The 22,031-nt window shown below is 41.0% G+C and overlaps 1 protein-coding gene across 1 annotated transcript in view; it reads right to left on the reverse strand.

The window, feature by feature from the left end:
- Positions 1–22,031, reverse strand: part of LOC140496327 (calcium-transporting ATPase type 2C member 2-like) — an 88,559-nt gene that overhangs the window by 40,192 nt on the left and 26,336 nt on the right. The window contains exons 5-10 of the mRNA XM_072595938.1: positions 20,244–20,279; positions 20,090–20,151; positions 19,439–19,547; positions 13,803–13,952; positions 3,185–3,253; positions 1,056–1,131 (exon numbers count right to left, since the gene is read on the reverse strand). Coding sequence (XP_072452039.1) covers positions 1,056–1,131; positions 3,185–3,253; positions 13,803–13,952; positions 19,439–19,547; positions 20,090–20,151; positions 20,244–20,279 — 502 coding nt within the window. The remainder of the gene's footprint in view (positions 1–1,055; positions 1,132–3,184; positions 3,254–13,802; positions 13,953–19,438; positions 19,548–20,089; positions 20,152–20,243; positions 20,280–22,031) is intronic.

The raw sequence follows: 22,031 nt of genomic DNA on the forward strand, positions 1-22,031 counted from the left end.
GATTGAGACCTGTGAGAAGTAGGTCCAAAACCTTACCAGAGTTCCTTGGAGAGATAAGATACCTTTCTGGATTTAGTCCAGGAACACATTTGAAAAACGATAGGTGTCTTTTGAATATGTACTTTTACACATGAAAAACATTGGATCCATCAAAGGGAACAACCAAGGCATTTAAATATCCTGACTGTTAAACAATAAAAAACTTTTTAAAAACTAACTTGCTATTTCATTCTGTCTGTTGATGTATAGGATTAATGCTGCATGACTGATTTCACAAGCTACTATCACAATGTTCTGCTTGTCAGTTCACAGCTGGACTGACAACTCTAAGTGTTTATAAAGCTTTTGAAGTGGGACTACGAATGGATTAAAGATTTGAAGGATCTAAAATGTAGTGAACAGGTTTTTAACCAATAAGAATGTTTTTGTCGAAATAGACACTAAAGAACTTTATACTGGATTAGTGGTGCTGGAAGAGCACAGCAGTTCAGGCAGCATCCAACGATCAGCGAAATCGACGTTTCGGGCAAAAGCCCTTCACATGAAGGGCTTTTGCCCGAAACGTTGATTTCGCTGCTGGTTGGATGCTGCCTGAACTGCTGTATTCTTCCAGCATCACTAATCCAGTATTTGGCTTCCAGCATCTGCAGTTATTGTTTTTACCTCACTAAAGAACTTTATTTAATCTGAGTATATACTGAGGTATGCAGATGGTAAATACGAAGCGAGATACCACGGAGGGTGGAAGAATTAGGAGTGTTGGGTGAGGAGTATATAGAGCCATGGGGGCATGTTGAGTGGCATGAGCCGGAATGAATGGAGCAAGGAGATAGTGAGAGTGCATGGGCGGTGAGGCCTATTGGCTGCCGGGCTGTTCTATGTTTTATTCCTTTATTTTACTTCCTGCAAAATGTTGAAGTTCCAAGGTAATGTTTTCTTCAAGCCTGCTTCCACATCTGGAAGTCTTAAAATACTTTCAAATCTCACAAATGCTAACTCCAATAATGTATACATTGATCACAGAGAAAATTAAAGCTGTATCTTGTAAAACTTACCAATAACTGCAAATGAAAAGAGTGATAGTTGTTTTCCTAGCTTGTCCATACTTTTTTGTAATGGGGTCTTTGGAGCCTAGATATAATAGATAAAAATAAAATCAATATTTCACAGATTATCGGTTTAAAGGTCTTTCATTTTAAATGATCATAAATTTTTAGACATAATTTAATAATTAACAGAAGTACTATTAGCCTGGATATTTGTTTTATTTTTAATTATTTTATTTGCATTTCTAATCAATGGTTGAGGAAGAGAAACCAAGGTAAGAAAACAAAAGTAAGAAAATAACTTGCCAGTTTATAAAAAAATACCAGAGAAGATTTTGCTATGGAGGAATCAAGTTCACATGTTTTGGGTTGAATTTCTCCATAGGCTTCAGGGCCATTTTCTGATACCAAATTGGGGTTCTGAGTCCACAGGTGCTAGAGGTAAGACTGGAGAACAATCTTTCCAGCGCTTATTCAACACTGCACTTGCCATCTAATAAATGACAAAAAAAACTGCAGACACTGGAATCCAAGGTAGACAAGCAGGTGGCTCGAGGAACACAGCAAGCCAGGCAGCATCAGGAGGTGGAGAAGTCAACATTTCGGGTGTAGCACCTCTTCAGGATTGGGGGTTCCTTTCCTCCCCACCTCCTTTATCTGCAGCTTCCCTTACACACACCCTCAGTTCTGAAGATGGGTCACACTCAAAACGTTGACTTCCTGATGCTGCCTGGCTTGCTGTGTTCTTCCAGCCTCCTGCTTGTCTACCATCTAATTAATGACAGCAGAAAAGCTCACAAAACTGCCAATCCAATCATTAGACCAGCAGATCTGTAACCCCAAAAGCCCCATTAGACAAAGTGGAAGCTGCTGAGGAAGGTCAGGAGGCAAGGGTGATACCTGAATAGGCCCAGTGGCAATTATATAAAGAAGGATCCAACTTGCTTGGGTTCAGCTGCAATAGTTCTCCTTTATGGATGCAAGGGATGCAGCTCAGCCTTGGTGGAGTGGGACCATATGTTCTGAGGGCACCCCAGTCTGCTGCAGAAAGGATGTCTTGAATGAGCAGAATGCCACTAAGATGCTGGCAAGGCTACAAAAGGTCACCCCTTCCTGGTGCCTAAACTATGCTAATTGGCTACTCACCTCCATGGTCACCCCTGAGAAACTTCCTCAGCAGCGGCAATGCATCAGGGAGCCATTTCAACATGGCTCCCCGTTATTTTCCTCATCCCACCCCAAAAATCCAAGCTGACCAGGGCGAGAGCAGGAAAGTTTAGTCCAATGCATCGGAGCAACATTTATTATATGAACAACAAAAGGAGAAGAAACATCAAAGTTACACCCTTTCTACAAAGACTGTGAATATGGAAAACTAACTGTAAAATGCCAGAAGAAAATTTAGCCTTCCAATTTCTTTTGATTCCTACTTTTTTAAAAAGGCAAGAAATATTTGTGAGGGGGATCAAAATCCCACTTCAAGCATCTGATCAGGCCTTCGTCAGTGGGGTCAGATACTCAGTAAAAAGCTCCTTTATTTTCCACTAAACAGTTTGCTTCCAAGCAGTGGGTGGCACGGTGGTTAGCACTGCTGCCTCACAGCGCCAGAGACTCAGGTTCAATTCCCGCCTCAGGTGACTCTCTGTGTGGAGTTTGCACATTCTCTCCGTGTCTGTGTGGGTTTCCTCCAGGTGCTCCGGTTTCATCCCACAATCCAAAAATGTGCAGGTTAGGTGAATTGGCCATGCTAAATTGCCCATAGTGTTAGGTGAAGGGGTAAATGTAGGGGAATGGGTCTGGGTGGATTGTGGGTCGGTGTGGACTTGTTGAGCCGAAGGGCCTGTTTCCATACTGTAAGTAATCTAATCTAAATCATGGTTTCAGTCTATTTTGTTGTTGTGCAAGTGCATGCCCAGTTAATTCCCACCAGCTCTGTACAAGGAATCACAAATTGTAATCAAATAAACAGTGGCCATTTCTCATCTCAGCGAGGGTGATAAAAGAAATATTACAGGGAGAGAATTTCCAGGCCAAGTTATCCTGTCATTTGCATTGAATGTATCCAATCTCTTTTGACAAATCTCAGATTGACATATCACATCTATAGGCAATACTATTAAAAAATGAATGGTATATACCTCTTCAGCTTGCATCATTTTAAATACTTCTCCAAACTCAGAGTTTTCACCAGTTCCAATCACAATGCCCTGGACAGAAGAAACAAGCAAAAATAACTTCACAATGGCACATCATACATATAAAAAAATCAAAGATTTGCAAATACTGGAACTCAGGAACGAAAACAGAAATCACTGGGAAAACTCAGCAGGTCAGGCAGCATCTGTGGAGAGAGAGCCGAGTTAATGTTTGCAATATGGTTCTGAGTTACAAGTCCATTACGACTATACCACTGCCTCAGTACTTAAGATCAAGATAGCACGGTGGCTCAGTGGCTAGCACTGCTGCCTCACAGGCACCAGGGTCCCAGGCTCGATTCCAGCCTCGGGTGACTGTCTGTGTGGAGTTTGCACATTCTCCCCATGTCTGCGTGGGTTTCCTCTGGGTATTCCGGTTTCCTCCCACAGTGAATTGACCATGCTAAATTGCCCAGAGTGCTAGGTGCATTAATGAGAGGGAAATGGGACTGGGTGGTTTACTCTTCAGAGGGTCGGTGCGGACTTGTTGGGCCGAAGGGCCTGTTTCCACACTGTAGGAAATCTAAAAGAAAGATTCGTGACAATTCAGAGTAAATCTTGGAAGTAGGTAAGAAACATCCTATAAAAGAGAAACCAGTACTTCGAGGATCTGTACTGGCGTGTACATGGGGAAGGCTGCAGGGCAGGTCAAGTGGAGTGGAATCCCTCAGATTCCAGTACTATGTCCTATTACCACTTCTAAATTAAGAAGATTTAGATTCAGAAGTTGATACCAAACAAGGAAAGATGAGTTGATTTTGAGGAGGCATCTCAAGAGCTGAAAAAACAGTTTTGGGGCAGATTTCATCAGTAAGTGAAACAAATTCAGGGGAAATGTGCTACATAATGCAGACAAGTGGAAGGGAGGGAAAAGAATGGAAATAAATGGTCCGTGAATATTACCAAAGCAGTTGAGGATAAAATTTCAAATGTGAACTTGCATAAAGCTCTCTTCCATTTCCTCAACCTAGTAAAGCAGAGGACTCACCAGTAACAACTTTATGTAAACAGTTCAACATAATCCCGAGGAATATGCTCAAGACTTGTTTCTTAGATTCCATAAAGAGTGAACTTAAAAATTAGAATAGATGTTGATTGTTTTTGACGTGAGCGGGTCTTTTTCCATGCTGGAGACAGCTACAACTCTATGACTCCAAAGGTGAAAAATTAAGTGCCTTAACTCTTTAAAAAGTTTAAAAATGTTCACCCTGAGGGCAGCAATCAAAACAGTAAACATAATATGTCAGAATATGACTAAAACTGCAAAATAATATTTTAATGAATTCGTAGTTAGGTCATATAACACTCTCACACACAAATAAACAAGGGTGTGTATTAAGAGTACCCAAGAAGCTCAAATGACATTAAAGAGGCATCAGAGTACAGACTCATAGAATCAGAGTAGGTCAAGAGTTTACCGATAAACAAGTAGTGGCAATAATAACTGCTGATGTTCAAAATTCAATCAGAATCAGCAAAATAATTAGAACAACCTTTATTAATATCTAAATATCTAACAGAATGGAGTAGCGAGCAAAGCAATTTGATAATATCAAAACTTTTCACCTGCCTTTCTAAAAAAATTTTTTCACTAAACCAATGACATCACATGAAATAAGGTTTCAGGCATTAAAAAGTGCAAAATTCAGAGCAAAACAAAGTGTGGCGTCCTCTAGCAGATTTAAACTGTTTCTCACATTTTGTTTAGATAAAGGCTTTTCCACTTCTACTGTTGAAATTGTGGACAGAGTTATCACTTGGTCAACTGAATGAATCAGAAATCTCTCAGAAGGCATTAGTAACAAGTTATATAAACACTTCAGCATAATCCCCAAAATGTCCTCCAGACCTGTTTCTTAGGGTCTGTAAACAGTGTACATAAACAGCAACAATATATTTGGCAACTTGGCAAAGTAACAACAGAATGTTTATTTACAAATTGGTAGCTGAATTGGCCATTTATGCAGCATGTTGAATTGTGTTGTTCTCAAAGTCTGTCACTGTATCAAACAATGAAGAAGGTCTGTATGTCCTGCCAGTGCAATGAAACAGGATATCAATGCCATTAATGTCACCACTGTGCACCTTGATCAGTGGTTCTGCACCCATTCCAACTGTAAGTGCATGCATGGTGCAGCTGGCATCATTGTTGCACACATGTTCACTGCTGAACACCTACCACCTACCTGCTTGTCCTTCTCATCATCCTTTCATCTCTCTATTTACTGCTTTGATCCCTGTCACCACAGTGCTTTGCTTCCTGCCCCATCACATTTTTACACAGGACTCCCTTGTTGTCCATTTGGCACCATATACAAAATCAAAATATTTCATTAAAAAGACCTTTCATTTACACCCTTCCCCATTTTCAGATAAAGTGGTTTGTCAAATAAGATTCATAGCACCTTGGCTCAGAGTGATTTTTCTCTTGCAATCTTCTGCCCTTCACTTCACCAATTATGCAACTGTGATATTTGTTATCCATATCAGGGTGATTGCAAGGCTAGAAAGGCAATACCTGCCACTTCGGGGACCTGTCAGTATTCACTCCATCAGTGCCATATTTAATCATTCAGCTATTGACCACTTCAGATACTGCAAAGACCACCACACTGTGACACATGACCATGATGGCCAAGCATTCCCTGCTTCAGAGCAAAGATGGTGCTAGGAGATGGGATGGTTAAGGGTGCTTTTACTCCAGCTGACCACCCTCAGAGGACTGTGCCATCAGACCTAGCCAGCTTGGACCCAACTTGCAAAATGGATCAATGTTGATGGAGAAAGCATAGCAGTGTCGAAAGAAGGTAAATTATCTTCTGTTCTCTGGTTGTATCTGCCCTCTGCTCCCTCACTATCAGAGGATCATCAGTCACTCTAATTTTGCAACTGCATCAAAGGTCATGAACTTCAACTCTCACCATTACACGCATCACATCCATTTGACTATTCTCACCAATTGTGAAAAAGGTGTATAAAATATTAGCATTTTGGAATTTGTATTTTAAAGTAGAGGTAAAATAGCAGTGTGGTTTCAATTCTGTTCAGTTCTTTTTAAAAAGATCAGGAAGTCATTAGGAGCAACAAACTAATTAAATCATTTTTGTGACTTCAGTTAAGTGCCAAGCAGGATACCTGTGATGTTAACTGATGAAGCGTTGACAGTGTTTTTATGACAAATAGAAAAAGTAGATGAGTACTGCTGAGAATTTTGAATTCAGCTCAGAATCTGGTTTCAGTTCAGGCGAAGAGTTTCACCTGAGGAGTGCTTTTGTTTGTGAAGTCTCTCAGCTGTAAGTTTGTGTCGAACTCTTTATATTATCAGACCTGAAAAGATGTTTATTTGATCAAAGGCGGAAAGAAATCATTGGGCCATCACACTTCAAGAGAGTTAGGTAAGAAAGAAATTAAAGAGTCAAATAGGAATGACACTTCACTGGGATTGAGCATCTGTAAAGGGGATTGTTTGGAAACAGGCTGAAACTCTGCTTTGCTGTTTATGTTATAATCTTTCTAAATTGTCACACATACACATATACATATCAAACTTCTTTGTGTGTAATAAACTGGTGATCTTTGATTAAATAACATTGGCAGCCCCATGTGAATATGTTCTCAGTGACTAACTGTCAAGCTAACCAACTGCAAAATTTTTCTTATGATCTATCAGCCAGTTTTTACTCTGGGATTTGATTTGTCTAACATTACGACTGGCTGGGATTATAAATTCAATTTCAATCACCCAAAATAGTAACCCTCTCTGCTCTATGTGAGTCCTACTCACTCACTGGGGACAATTCGGTGAGGCAATGGTTAGCACTGCTGCCTCATAGCGCTAAGGATCCGGGTTCGATACCACCCTTGGATGACTGTCTGTATGGAGTTTGCACATTCTCCCTATGCCTGTACGGGTTTCTTCTGGTTGCTCCAGTTTCCTCCTACAGTCCAAAGATGTGCAGGGCAGGTGGATTGGCTGTGAGATTACAAGGATAGGGTAGGGAAATGAGGGTCAGTATGGACTCCATGGGCTGAATGGCCTGCTTCCACACTGTAGGTATTCTATGAATTCGTCACTGTTCCTGCATCACTACTAACCATTTTTACACCCATTTCTACCGCCCTTAATCCCTTTCTTTGTCTCAGTACAGGAAGAAATTACCTATATCTGGACTGCAGGCTGGCAGACATCAGGCTTCTCATTCTGTATAAGGAGATGATCCTCAGTCTAACCAGAGAAAAGGACACCCACTCATGTAGGGACAGGGAGACCAATGGACACTCGAGCCACTCAGCTTCATTGTGTGCTGCTGCTGCGTCCCATCAAAACCAATACGTAATCTGCACAAGTTTTTATCCATCTTACACATCTAATTTCCACTCTTCTCTGAGGCAGGAGTATTACCCAGTGAACCTCCATGAGGAAGATGTCAGCATGAGAAGCCCTCAGCTCCACTCATACCTTTGAGGAGGAAGCTGCTGAACACTCAGAGGATGCACTAGCAAGGCTTTCATCTGCACCCTCCACCAACTTAAAGACTTTAATCTTTTTATCAGTTAGACTCAGGAGTACAGTCGGGTGAATACATGAGATGACATTGCTCTATAGCTGGTTGAAGGATAAACATCCAAGGTCTATCACTTCAAATTCCCCTCCCACTACCCCAAGGACATGCAAGTCCTGGCCTCTTCCACTGCCAAATCCAAGCTACCCACCAACTGAGGAAGAACGCCTCATCTTCCGCCTTGGGATGCTTTAACCACATGGCATCAACATCAATTCCACTAGTTCCCAAATCTCCCTTCCCCTTACCTCATCCCAGATCCAACATGGCACCACTTCTTGACCTGTCCAACCTGTTCATCTTCCTTCCCACCTATCCGCTCCACCCTCCCCACTGACCTATCACAATTACCCCCCCCACCCCCGCATCCACCTATCGCCATCCCACCAACCTTTCCCCCAGCCACATCCCCACCTCTCTATTTATCTTTCATCCCCATTTCCCCTCCACATTCCTGATGAAGGGCTTACTTCCTCAGATGCTGCCTGATCTGTTGTACTTTTCCAGTGCCACATTTTTCCACTCTAGCAATCAGGGTACTATCAGAGACCAGTTACTGCTCAGTGCAAGGCCACTATGATGGTTCTCTACACCATCAAAAAAATGGTCTATTTCATACCACAGACCACAGCATTACACACTTATAGTTCAGTGTGTAAGTGCGGCAGCTGTGAAGCATTCTCTCCCAGTGATAGCTTTGGAACATGCTTGTTAAAACATAACTAAGTGTCACTTTTAAACACCTTTGTCGAATTCAATTTTTTTAGCTGACATGACAAGGAGATAATTAGTGCCCACATGTAATGATCATGATTGATAGATTCTTAATTCTGAATGTGCATTCTTCGACACTGAATGACCTGCTGATGAATTGCAAATTGAAGCCAAATGGATCACATTACTGAATTACGAAAGACACAGTTATTGCAATCACACCTAGAAGAGCCTCCAATTCCAAAAATCTTACACCCCCAGCCCAAAGAAAGATAATGTCACTTGTTCCACCCACTTTGTAGATGATGGTAGTCATTTTTTGTTATTGCACGGTTGAGCTTGATCTGCCGTTTCAAGGTTCCAATTTTGTTTCAGTGAGTGAGCTGCAGGCTCTGTCTATGACACACAAACTCCCCCCATCCTTCATGTTGCTGTCCCTGTGGTCCCTACGACTATTTCACTCACCCTATTTCAGTTCAGCCCCTTTATATACCCTCAGAGTTCATGACATTAGAAATTCTAATGCCCTTGATAGTGCTAAACCCCCACCCCCCACCATAGAGGTCAGAGTTACCATAAGCTGTTTGAATACCCTTTCCAGAGCTCCCAGTCCCTTCCTGTTCATAAAGTGGTCCCACAGTGCTATCTACAATTTACCCCATGACTGTCAACATTCTGTCAATTATTCCTGAACAGTGAGGTCTATCCCTAGGCTTTATGTGCCTGCTTTCCACAGGAGTCCATGGACTGCTCCCTGAAAAGCCCTGACTTGAAGTGACCAAATCCCCAGTGTCTAACAGTAGCTTTCTTCCTGGACTGACTTGGCAGGCCAACTAAGACTGACCAGCCACCTGACTGATATCTCCACAGCACCTCAATTGACATATCTGTAATGGCCCAACCAGTTGCATTTGACCTACAGGATGAATCGTGACCCAATCCCTCAACTACAAAGACACGGAGCCCCAGACATATCTATCCCTCTATTCTGGATTAGTGGTGCTGGAAGAGCACAGCAGTTCAGGCAGCATCCAAGGAGCAGCGAAATTGACATTTTGGGCACAAGCCCTTCATCAGGAATAAATCCAGAATCTGGTTTCCAGCATCTGCAGTCATTGTTTTTATCGATATCTATCCCTCTAGGCTAAAATGAGGACTGCAGATGTGAGATAAGAGTCAAGAGTGTGGTGCTGGAAAAGCACAGCAGGTCATACAGCATCTGAGGAGCAGGAAAATTGACGTATTGGGCAGAAGCCCTTTATTAGGAATATCTGTCTCTCTGATTGTGCAGTGCTCTCTACCATCACAAACTGCCTGGCACTGCCTCTGCACTCTGCAATGCAATGCAATGAAGCACAGAAGGCCCCATGTGTCAAGAAAGCAATATAACTGACATGGAAGCCTGCAGTCTTTACATGAGTACATAAGTCAATAATTGTCCACTAAGAAAACAAGTGAAGTATACAGATTCTAGCAGAATTCTAGTCAGGACAAAGTGAGTGAGTGCTCAGAAAACAAGCCAAGAACCATGAGATGCATCCAATGCAGATACATGAGATTCATGTATGTTCTGCACACATTGTGACCAAGCAGATACATGCAAATTCTAGATGTCCCTGAGCACCAACATAATGTTGAAGGGCTGAAGTGATGTGTGAGTTGCCTGACAGCACTCAGGCTGTTGTGGGTGAGACTAGTAGTTTGACAATACCACCTTGCATTGACGCAGGTTCAAGGAGGCTGGTGGCTGTGGAGCCTGCAGGGACTTTGTGGTGAAGGAACAGTTGGATGGGACAATTATTCACGTGAGGAATTTGTATCACCTAACTTCTCAGGTAGGAGAGGAAAACAGGAAGTAGCATCTAAATTAGGATAGTTGGGGCTTTAATGAAAGTTTAATGCTTGGAAATAATGTTGTTACTCAATGGCAAGATTCCAAAGCCACTTTTTATAGCTTGTGGGGAAATAAAATGTTTCTCAATGTGGGATTCTGACCTATTCATTATCTCTGTATTGTCCCAAGTTTCTTACCGTTGATCATGCCACATGAGGAAGATTCTGCTCTCTGAACCACAACTGGCTCAATTTAAATGTTCCTTGATCCAGAAAGATCACAGGCACTGGGTTTGCATTTGTGGTGAGTGCAACCCCTCCAGTCACATTGGCATCAAAGGTAGCCATGAGAAACAAAAACAGAAGTTTGGGAGAAACGAGAAGAAAACTGGTCACCTGTAAACTTGTAGGAGGAGTCAAAATGATGGCATGGTGACTCAGAGATTAGCACTGCTGCCTCACAGCACCAGGCACCCGGGTTCGATTCATGCCTCGGGCGACTGTGGGGCGTTAGCACATTCTCCCTATGTCTGCATAGGTTTCCTCTGGGTGCTCTGGTTTCCTCCCATAATCCAAAGATATGCAGGTTAGGTGAATTGGACATGCTAAATTGCCCATAGGCAAATGTGTAGGTTAGGTGCATAAGTCAGGGGGAAATATAGGGTAGGGGAATAGGTCTAGGTGGGTTACTATTTGGAGGGTTGGTGTGGACGTGTTGGAATGAAGGGCCTGTTTCCACACTGTAGGGATTCTAGATGCAACTAATGGTTTCCTGAAATTCTTTTAAATTCATTTGCAGGACATAAGCATCAGTGTTTTTGCCAGCATTTATTATCCAATCCTAATTACCCAGACAGCAATTCAGAGTCAACTACATTGCTTTAGATCTGGAGTCACAAATAAGCCAGATTTGGTAACAACACTAGATTTCCTTCTTGAAACGACTTAGTAAACCAGATGGATACATTTGACCACAGTTACCATTAGGCTACCTTTTTATAAAAATTCCAGATTTCTATTTGAATGCTAATTCACCATCTGGGATTCACACCCACATCCACAGAACATTAGGCTAGGAGTTGCTGGGTTACTTGCCCAGTGACATTACCACTCCACCACTGCCTCTCCTTATCCAAGGTTACTCACTTATCCCCTTGCAACACATAATGTGCAGATTTATTTTTGCAGCAGTTATATAAGTGGAAGGTGTTTATGTCTTTATCTGCGTGCACAGTTGGCACACTACTCACGTACTTTAAAAGAGAGTTAGCAAGGGAGATGCGCTGGAGTAATAGCTGCATACTAAACTATTACATGTTTTAAAACACAAATTTCAATCTAAAATGAGCAACATTACAACTGATTTGCTCATTCTGGAGGTGATTTCCTATGTAGTATAATTACAGTAGACAGGGTGTGTTCTGCCCACTTAAACAAATCAGTGTGAGGTTTATTTATTCCTTGGGGCTATTTCATAAGCAATAAAGAGGCTTCACAGCAACAACAACACCAGCATGGTTACAGAAAAGTAGGAGGCTTCTCAGCCCATCATGTCTGTGTTGGTTGTCTGAAAGAGCAATTCACCTCATGCCACTCCCTTGCTTCTTCCCCACAGCCTTGCACATTCTTCCTACAATTGTCCAACTCCCTTATGAATGCTGCAATTGAACAAGCCTCCACCACACTGTCAGCATGGCCTGTTCCAGGTCCTAAATACATACTGCGTGAAAAGTGTTAACCTCATGTGGCCATTGTCAATTATCTTAAATTCATGCTCTCTCATTCTCAATCCTTCTACCAATTAGAACAACTTATCCATGACCTACTTTGTTCAGATCTCTTGTGGTTTTGATAACCTCAAGCAAATCTCTTCTTAAAAATCTCTTCCCCAAGGAAGACAGTTCTAACTTATCCAATCTATCTCTGGAACTGAAGTTTTTCAGGCCTAGAATCATTTCTGTGAATCTTTTCTGTACCTTCCCTAATGCTCTCAAATCTATCTAAAGTAAAATTATAGAGTCATAGAGTCATACAGCACAGACACAGACCCTTCAGTCCAACTTGTTTGCACCAAACAGACATCCCAATTTGACGTAGTTCCATTTGCCAACATTTTACCCATATCCCTCTAAATCTTTCCTGTTCATACGCCCAATAAATATTGTAAGATGCCTTTTAAATATTGTCAGAACTGGATGCAATACTCCAGCTGAGGCCTTTCGAAATTTAGCTAATTTTCTTGCTTTTGTACTCTATCTTCCTATTCATCAAGCTTAGGATACTATTTGCATTATTAATCATGCTTTCCATCCATCTTGCCACCTTCAATAATTTGTCCATGTAGTTCCCTCTGCTCCTGTGCTCCCTTTGGAATTGCATCCTTTATGTTGTCTCTTTGTGTTCTTCCTATCAAAATGCATCACTTCACACTTATCTGCATTAAATTCTGTCTACTACTTTTTCACACTCTCCACCTCACTGTCCATGTCTTTTTGAGGTTTTACACTATCTGCCTCAGAGTTCATAATGGTTCCAAGTTCTGGACCTCATCTACAAATATTAAATTCAGTCCTGGACACCAAGACCTAGGACATTAGTCTATATCAAAATGTTTAGGGAACCCAATGTCGGCTACTGACTACGTGTGTTCAATTCATTGTTTCCAAGGAGAACACCTTCTAGTTACTGAAGTAAAGCAATGCCACACAGCTCTTTGAAAGAGGAATATAACTGCCTAGCAGGTAAAGAGTATACAATTATGGTTTTGTAGAGTTTGATTTATCAGACTGATTCCATTATCAGATTAGTTTTATTCTTAAATAGTTTGAAAGCAGCTTTTTTGTCTAGTGCCTCTTCAAATCAGAGAGTCACAGAATCAGAAACAGATCCTTCAGTCCAGCTCGTCCATGCCAAACACATATCCTAATCTAATCTTTGCCAGTATTTGGCCCATATCCCTTTAAACCCTTCCTATTCATATACCCATCCAGATTCCATTTAATTGTTGTAATTTTACCAGCCTCCACCACTTCCTCTGAAAGCTCATTCCATACACACGCCACCCTCTGGGTGAAAGAGTTGCCTCTTAGGTCCCTTTTAAATCTTTCCCCTCTCACCCTAAACCTATGCCCCTTAGATCTGGACTCCACCAACCTACAGAAAAGAACTTGTTTATTTATCCTATCCATGCCCCGCATGATTTTATAAACCTCTATAAGGAGACCCCTCAGCCTCTGACACTCCAAGGAAAACAGCCCCAGCCTATTCTGGAAGAGAATAGAACAAAAATGAACTAAATTAATATCTAAAAAACTGAGATGGAGAAACAATTTCAAGAATAGGTGACAGAATTAAAAATTATTCAACTGTGCAATGTCTCAAGACTTTTAAATTCCTCTTCAGCCAAATGTACATTTTAGCTTGAGAAAATAGTAATTTATTAAAGTAGATACCTTTCCATTCCCACACCGTACAAGTGTTCCCATGAATGCAATGTTTTGAAGAGAAGTCAGATCCCCAGCTTCTGTTAAGGTTGCAGCACTTTTGTTACAAGCTTCTGACTCCCCTGTGAAACTTGATTCATCAATCAACAGATCAACAGCCTAAATTAAAACCAATAAACTAGTTAGTTTTAATACCTAGGTGGAAATAAAAATTTCAAAATTAATAGGGGATTTCTATTTGTTAATAAAATGCTAGTGCATAAACAGAAATTGCAATCATTAGTTGAAATATAAGTTTCTGGCACTTACAGTCATAGAGATGTACAGCACAGAAACAGACCCTTCAGTCCAACTTGCCCTAGCCGACCAGATAAATGAAATTAGTTTAGTTCCATTTGCCAGTATTTGGCCCTTATCCCTTTAAATCCTTTCTATTCATGTACCCATCCATGCCTTTTTGACATTTTAATTGTATCTGCCTCCACCACCTCCTCTTACAGCTCACTCCATACAAACATTACCCTCTGTGTGAAAACAAATGTGCCATAGGTCCTTTTAAAATCTTTCCCTTCTACCTTAAACTTATGCCCATAGTTTTGGACTCCGTAATCTGGGGAAAAAATCTTGACTATTCACCCTCATGATTTTATAATCCTCTATATGGTCACCCCTCAGCCTCTGACGCTCTACGGAAAATGGCCCCAGTCTATTCAGCACCTCCCTGTAGCTCAAACACTCCAACCTTGGCAATATCTTTGTAAATCTTTTCAAAACCCTTCCAAGTTTTAACTAATGCACCTTAAACAGCAATTTTTTTAAAAAAGTTCTATACTGTAAAATAGATTAAAGATCTAAAAACCATAGACGTTTACTTTATTATGCATTGTCACATTGCAATTACCATTTCAGTGCATGCATTTTAGCTGCAACTGGGCACAAGTGCATTATTTAACTCTTGCTCCTTTCTCTTGACTTATCTTAGACCCTTCTCTCCCATTTAGCACCTGTCTGTCACTGGGCTATATCGTTTTACATTTTTGTCCTTTCTCATACTTTACCCATCGGTTTCCTTGCTTCTCCCTCAAATCCCCACTCTGATCAATGACCTGCTGTCTAACTTTCCAAACTCATTTTTCTGGGAATTAGAGCTGTGTAAAATCATTCAATGTTTAGACAGTGAAAGTAGAGATAAATTATTTCCAACAGCTGACGGGTCCATAACCAAAGGCTACAGATTTGAGATGATTGGTAAAACCAAAGATGATGGAATCAAATTCATGGCCTTCAAAAATGAATTGGAGAAAAGCTTGCCAGGATATGGGAAAAGAGCAAGGAAGTTGGATGCACTTGATTGCTTTTCAAAACAGTCAAAACAAACTCAAAGGTGAAATGGCCTCTTCATGTGCTGCATTACTCTCTGACGATGAAAGGAGCAACATGAGCATAAGATACCATCAGAGCCTCATGATATGTATTAGGTCTTCAATTGGAAAAGTGTATAGGAACGAGCAAAACAGTAGAACAGCCACTTTTTGTTTTTGCATGAATTCTTTACAACATACTCTGGCTTGGAAAAATTATTCCTTTGTAAACGAAACACCAACTTAAAGTTACATAAAGTCATGAGGGGCATTGATAAGGTAGCAATGTTTTTTTTTTCCCCTAAGATGGGGAGTTCAAAACCAAGGAGCATATTTTAAGGTCAGAGGAGAAAGATTTAAATAGGACACAAGGAACAAACTTTTTTACACACAGAGCAGTTAGTCCATGGAATGAACAAGCAATGGAAGTGGTGGACGGAGATACAGTCACAACATTCAAAAGACATTTGGATAATTTCATTAATAGGAAAGGTTTGGAGGGATAATGGCTAAATTCACGCAGGTGGGACTAGTTTAGTTTGGGAACATGGTCAACGTGGACTAGTTGGACCAAAGGGTCTGTTTCCATGCTGTATGACTCTATGGCTCTATATCAGAACAGGTTTGGATTTGAATGCACAATAAAGACAATTTCTTTAAAATGACCTTCTCTTGTACAATTAAAGAAACAGTGCTAACACTGCAACCTTACATGTGTAAACAAACCTGAAATTCAATGTCATGCAAACTATTATCAATATTACAAGCAATAAAAACACAACTGATTCAACACATTTCCTGCAATAGAGAAGTACAAGGAAAATCTACCACAATTTAACACTCGAAACCTTCCAACAAATTGGTAGTAAATCCATTGGAGATTTGGTCAACAAACACAAACCACTTTCTGTTGAATGAGGAAAATGCATCACCTGAATAAATGGATTAGTGTCTTCTGGTTTACAGCATCACATCCATTACCCACTTTAGTTTTTTCTGAATAGTGTTGATATGGAAAATGCATTTACACTTATCAAGATTTCACAATAATGACTGAGCCGATATCTAGATGGAGAGTTCATAGTTTTAGGATAAGGGGTGAGGGATTTAAAACAGAGATGAGAAGAAATTACTTCTCTCAAAGGGCCGTAAATCTGTGGAATTCACTACTCCAAAGTGAGCTGGGTACTGGGACATGGAGTAAATTTAAGGAGGAGATAAGCAGATTTTTAATTAGTGATCAGTTAAAGAGTTACGGACAGCGAGCAGGAAGGTTGAGGCTGAGATACGACCAACCATGATTGTATTAAATGTTGGAGCAAGCTCAAGGGACTGAATTACCTTGTCCTGCATCTTGCTCCTATTTTCTTATTTTAGCATGTTCCCCATCTTGTCCCACCAAGGAAGAAGTCATTCAAGACCCCGCCAGTGTAAAGCTGACTGCCCTGCTCAGCGGAGTTTCTGTCACCTCAGGCAGAGACTCCTGGCCCTCCTGAGGAGAAAATTCTGCTTTAGAAAGCTGCCAGCCAATCCAATTGTTAGTTCTGAAAGGTGGTCCCTATTGGGACAACAGCCAGAACGTGAAAAAGAGGATACTTTGGAAACCAGACTGAATTAAAGTCTGGGCTAACACAGGTGCTTGGTTGGTAGGTTCCAGTGAGTAGGTAAGATAGGTGGGGTATTGGACAATTAATGGTGGGGGGACAGTAAGATCTTACTCATGGGATTGTGAGGTGGGGGTTGACTTCGCTGGACACAGGTTTTGAAACCATCTTGCCCAGTAAAAGCTGCTGACTACCTACTTTGTCTGAGCCACTCCCTGATGTGGTGAAAATCCACCAGTAGTGGCAGGATGAGGCTCTTAAATGCCTATTGAATTGGGGTGAGTGGTTTACAGGCGACTCCTATTGTAACATAGGAGACAGGTCATACATGGTTGAGAATGTGGTCACCAGCCCACACACACTGTACCTTAGAAACCCCCCCCCGCCCTTTAGAGAGCTGTAAAATACTGCACCGGGTTTCAGTCGCTAATGCACTAGACACCAAAAATTTAGAAGCCTCAAAAGAAAAGGTGCAAAAACCTGTTTCAGATTTTCCCAATGCGCTAATATTTTTTGGGAGGGAAAGGTACGGGTGGCCAGGGAAGGGACATTGTAAAACAACTCAGTGAAATTGACCATAAAACTCAGTGTTCTGACTTCTGATTACCTGGTACAACAAACATAATTCCATGAGCCCATTATGCTGAACTTGTAGCTGAAAGAGGAACAAACTTTCTTTTACACTCTTAGAAGAAAAGCTGCTTTGTAAACAGACGCGAAAGTGGGACTAAATAAATAAAACTGGCTGATGTTTGTGGAGATACATTGGTAACTTAAGCAGATATAACTACCTGAATGTATATTGAAAAATAAAATTTACACTCTATATATAATGCTAGTTGTAAGATCCCAACCCTGTAAATGCAACGAAAGCTTCATAAACAACCCACAACTGACATTCTTCCCTTCAGCAGACACGCCATGCATATAGCCTAACTTTAAAATCTACCTGATTCACAAGTCAATTTTGTACTTGTATTGCAACTGCACATAACAAACCTATATTAACACCTAAAACATTTATATCCAGAAAAGTACCAGCAAAACACAAGGAAATATGTAGGAACAGCAAGCACTACATTATTCTCATAGTCCAGGAACCAAATTAGGGCAATTCGCCCACTGAGTCTGCATTGCCATTTAATAGCTTATTATTGATTTGATAATTCTCAACACCATATTCCTGTCTTTTCTCCATATCCCTTACCAATTAAAATGTCTATCCCTGCCTTCAGTATTCTTAACTATCCTAATTCAAAAGCCCTTTGCAGTGAAGATTTTCACAGATTCAGAGACAATTGAGAGAAGAAATTCCTCCTCATCTCTATATTAAATGGACAATATCGTACACTGAGATTATGTCTTCCAATCCTGGACTCTCCCAAATGAGGAAACAATCTCTCATCATCTAGGAGAAAGTAAGGACTGCAGACACTACAGATCAGAGTCGAGAGTGTTGTGCTGGAGAAGCACAGCAGGTCAGGCAGCATCCGAGGAGCAGGAGAATCAATGTTTCAGGCAAAAGCCCTTCATCAGGAATGAGGCTTGTGAGCCAAGGGGGTGGAGAGGTAAATGGAAGGGGAGTGGGGCTGGGGGGAAGGAGGCTGAGAGTACAATAGGTAGATGAAGGTGCGGATAATGGTGCTTGGTCAGAGAGGAGGGTGGAGCAAATAAGTGGGAAGGAAGATGGACAGGTTATGAGTGTTGTGCCAAGTTGGAAGGTTGAATCTGGGATAAGTTGGGGGATGGGAAATAAGGAAACTGGTGAAATCCACGGGGATCCCATGTGGTTGAAGGATACCAAGGCGGAAGATGAGGTGCTCTTCCACCCTTATCCCCTTATCCCAACTCTGTCTTCTATTAGTGAGCCAATCTTCTATCCATGAGGGTACCATCTATCATTATGCCATTGACAATAAAGATTTTTGTGCTCACTGCAAATTTACAGAATCATATAATCTTACTTGTTTGTTAGCACCGAGCACTATTGAGAAAATGTACTTATTTTTTGCAGCAATCAGCTATCTTGGAAGATGACAGACTGGATCCATGGTAGAGACCACTTTTGGATTTAACATTACTGTGGCCATAGAGGCTAATATGTTAGGGGCAATGCCTTCAATAGCTGGCATTGGTGAATAGTGTTAGCCCAAAGTTGGCTGATGATTTTTCCATCTGCCAGGCTCTCTTTTCAACTGGCTGACCATTTTTGTCCTCTGCTTTTTGCACACACCTTGCAGGCTGCTGGCCTTTCATGAATATTCATGAGTTTATCAATCATCAGTACAAAACTATAGGCCCCATATTTTGAAAAACTCATTCGTGTGATGTGAATGTCAGCGGCAAGGCCAGCTTTTGCTACCTAACTCTCATTGCCCTTGAGAAGGTGATGGTAAGCTTCCAGTTAATAATCAGTTGCTGTTCTGTGGACTTGCTAACCTGCTAGAAAGCTAAGAGCTTGGCTGTTGGTTAGCTCAGTTGGCTGGGCAGCTGTTTTGTGATACAGAGTGTACCAGCTACAATCACTGCAAAGGTCCTGCTTTCTCAGTCTTGCTCTTCACCTGTGGTGTGAGTGGGTCTCAGGTTTATCTCACTACCAGTTGTCTCTTTCTATTGAGCAAGTGGCACTATGGTAACTTTATCATTATCTCGAGTGTTAAAAACATGAAAGAAGACGAACCTCAAAGAGTCGAACATCTGCTGGGACTCGATCACCGACTGAAATGCACACAGTGTCACCCAGTACAAGCTCCTTTGCTAGCAAATGCTCCAGCTTACCTTCACGAATACTGAAAATGGGGAGACAGACAGACTAACGTCATTCTTTGAGCTATAAAGGCATAAACACCATAAAAACAAATTGCTTTTGATTACCCTTCTTTTGAAAGATTATCATCAACAACTTTGATGCATCTAGTTCTGGCTTATGGCCAGAAGTGCATCGGAAACACGATTTACACAGTCGCATGGAGTTATAGCCATGTTTTAATGGAGTTACAGAGTTACATTCTGGCAGCCTCTAGAAATGTCCCGTCCTCTGTGTCAGAGGGAGGATTGCTCCCACGTACAGTCATAGAGATGTACAGCATGGAAACAGACCCTTCAGTCCAACCCGTCCATGCCGACCAGATATCCCAACCCAATCTAGTCCCACCTGCCAGCACCCAGCCCATATCCCTCCAAACCCTTCCTATTCATATCCCCATCCAAATGTCTCTTAAATGTTGCAATTGTTCCAGCCTCCACCACTTCCTCTGACAGCTCATTCCATGCACGTACCACTCTCTGTGTGAAATATTCATGAAATATTCAAAGGTACAGTGGTACCTACCAGTTACATTCTGGAGGTATCAGTTTGCCTAGCTCTTGCAGAGACTTCTCAGATCGATACTCCTGAGAAAATAAACAGTCACTAGACAACACAAAATTTTAAAGTAATTGATTTTACAAAAGTTTCTACTGAACTTACAGCAAAAATAGCTTACCTGCACAAAAGCAACTGTGACAACGATTATTATAGCCTATAAAATGAATGAAATTAAGTTACTGAGTTGTACACAAAATACTTCCTGTTTCTCAAATGATAATAAAACAATTGCTTTTTTCAACGTGGTAGTTATAGAGTCATGGATTCATTGATTTGTACAGAATGCAAGCAGGCCCTTCGGTCCAACTTGTCTATGCCAACAAGAAAGCCTAAATTAATCTAGTCCCATTTGCCAGCACTTGGCCCTTATCCCTCTAAACCCTTCCTATTCATATACCCATCCAGATGCCTTTTAAATGTTGTAATTGCACCAGCCTCCACCACTTCCTCTGGCAGCTCATTCCATACACACACCACCCTCTGCATGAAAAAGTTGCCCCTTGGGTTCCTTTTGAAACTTTCCCCTCTCACCTCAAACCTATGCTTTCTAGTTTTGGACTGCCCTACCCTGGGGAAAACACCTTGGCTATTCACCCTATCCATGACCCTCACAATTTTATAAACATCTCTAAGGTCACCCCTCAGCCTCCAACACTTAAAAATCATCATTCAGACAGGTGGCAGCTGAATAATGCTGAGTTAGCCCAGTGGAGGTACACAATCTGCTAAGAACCCTCTCCATTTGCTTCTTCATGTTACTGATGCCCTCTTTGATGATGTTGAGACATTGGCAAAGGAGGAAGCTAAGGAAAAGAAAAAGACCACAACCCAAATCATAAGTGCTTGTTGCTATTTTCCCACAAGTTTAGAGAAATAAAATGCTTCAGGTAAATATTTAGATCAAGCTGACACATAGCAATGCTGAGGCTGCCAAAACCTGCCAACGAAAGAGGAGGGAGCAGCCAGTTCCTGAAGTGAATTGGTTTTCAGTAGAACTCCTCCTCAGTGCTACCCCCATCCCTTCAAGTAAGAAATCTTTGTTTTCTCAATTGCCTGTCTTCACTCTAATCCCAGACAACACATTCCAGACTTAACCACTCACTTTGTGAAAATGTTTCTTGCGTCGCTTTTACCAATTACTTTTTGTTTCAATAAGATCTGGAGGGAAGCTTTGACTGGATTTTAATGCATTTCTTGAGAGACAAATGATACACTATTTGTATGCACACATAAGAATATACTAACATAATTCCACCACAATGTTCATAAACAAATGACTTGAACAGGAGAAAAGAAACAGACAGTAAAACATATACTACAAAACTGGCATCTTAAAGAAAATGTAAAATATGTAGATATCACATTTAATTTACAAACTGCAAAAGTTCGAAATACTTTCTAAGAATAATTTAGGGATGGAAAACAAAGGTAATGCCTGCAACAATAAAACCAAATGGTTTATTTTACAATTTCAGCTCCTATACTATCACTGAAATGATTTATCTCCAAAAACGTAATTACATTGCAATTAACTGTAAAAGGTAGTGGCCAAGTAGCAACTCGTCCTTTCTCCTGTTTCTTTTTAGTATATTTATTCCTTTGTATATATTTTCTACTTCTGTAAACAAGTACATCCTTAAAAAAATTGCTCTGGCTAAATTAAGTTGATATTCAACTTGTCACACAGCTGAAAATGTCACATTGTATACAGAATGGCCTCAATGGATTTTCACTCGCATGGAAATCAGTTCCAAAGGAATTCTAAATCGACATGAGTATTGGGAGCAACTTGGTTAGTCCAAACATTTGGTATGTAACCTGCAGACAGATTTATCCCTGAAATATTAACTTCTCGTTTCTTCTCCAGTATACACGATGATGTATTAACTGTACTTTTCCAGCATTT

The sequence above is a fragment of the Chiloscyllium punctatum genome, chromosome 26 (assembly GCF_047496795.1).
Source record: "Chiloscyllium punctatum isolate Juve2018m chromosome 26, sChiPun1.3, whole genome shotgun sequence".
NCBI classification, from domain to species: domain Eukaryota; kingdom Metazoa; phylum Chordata; class Chondrichthyes; order Orectolobiformes; family Hemiscylliidae; genus Chiloscyllium; species Chiloscyllium punctatum.